Genomic DNA, 1,178 nt, shown 5'->3' on the forward strand with positions numbered 1-1,178 from the left:
AACAGAATCTTTTAAGAGTAAATTGCACAAGGGCTTAGCTGTTTTTGAGAAGTCTTTGATGAACCTACGATAGAATCCAGCATGTCTGAGAAAGCTTATGATTCCTTTAACATTTGTTGGAGGAGGCAGCTTTTCGATCACTTCTATCTTAGCTTTATCAACTTCTAATCCTTTGGCTGAAATTTTGTGTCCGAGTACAATTCCTTTAGTGTCCATGAAGTGATATTTTTCCCAATTTAGAACCAAGTTAGTCTGTTAGCATCTTTCCAAAACTGTTTTCAAACTTGTCAAGCAAGTTTCAAAGGATTCTCCAAACACAGAAAAATCATCCATGAGGACCTCGATGCATTTCTCCACCAAATCAGTGAAGATAGTCAGCATGCATCCTTGAAAAGTTGCAGTAGCATTACATAGTCCGAATGGCATTTTTCTGTATGCGTAAACACCAAATGGACATGTAAATGTCGTCTTTTCTGGGTCCAATGGATCCACATCAATTCGATTGTATCTAGAGTACCCATCCAGGAAACAATAGAAGGCTCTTCCGGCTAATCTTTCCAACATTTGATCCATGAACGGCAAGGGAAAATGATCCTTTCTTGTGGCTGCATTAAGTTTATGGTAGTCGATACAAACTCTCCAACCAGTAACAGCTCTGGTCTGAATCAGTTCATTGTTCTCATTTCGAATTACCATCATTCCTCCTCTTTTTGGCACCACTTGAACTGGACTTACCCATTTACTATCTGAAATGGGGTAGATCATTCCAGCTTCTAACATTTTCACAATTTCTTTCCTCACCACTTCCTTCATTATCGGATTAAGCCTTCTTTGCGATTGAGCACAAGGTTTATAATCATCCTCCATCACAATTTTGTGCATGCAATATGATGGACTGATGCCTTTGAGATCTATTAATGTCCATCCAAGTGCTGCTTGGGGCTTCTTCAAGACTTGTATTAGTTTTTATTCCTCCAAATTGGACAGCTTACTGTTGATGATTACTGGATTGTTGGTCTCTCCATTTTAAGAAAGCATACTTTAAATGAGACGATAATTCTTTCAACTCCAGTTCTGATTCTTTCTCTGCTGGTCCAATTGGATTTTGATGAAGAACTAATTCATTAGAAAAGTGTTTGATGATTTCTTCCTCCACTTTGTTTTCTTGCATCTCCAAA

General features: G+C 38.1%; 1 protein-coding gene across 1 annotated transcript; it reads right to left on the bottom strand.

The window, feature by feature from the left end:
* LOC109330898 (RNA-directed DNA polymerase homolog) lies at nucleotides 256-813 on the bottom strand. The gene has a single exon (XM_019565165.1). The coding sequence runs from the start codon at nucleotides 811-813 to the stop codon at nucleotides 256-258; it is 558 nt and encodes a 185-aa protein (XP_019420710.1).

This window comes from Lupinus angustifolius, chromosome LG17 (assembly GCF_001865875.1).
Source record: "Lupinus angustifolius cultivar Tanjil chromosome LG17, LupAngTanjil_v1.0, whole genome shotgun sequence".
Taxonomy (NCBI): domain Eukaryota; kingdom Viridiplantae; phylum Streptophyta; class Magnoliopsida; order Fabales; family Fabaceae; genus Lupinus; species Lupinus angustifolius.

Coding starts and splice junctions, on each gene's coding strand:
- LOC109330898 (XM_019565165.1), bottom strand. CDS start 813: ATGAAGGAAGTGGTGAGGAAAGAAATTGTGAAAATGTTAGAAGCTGGA.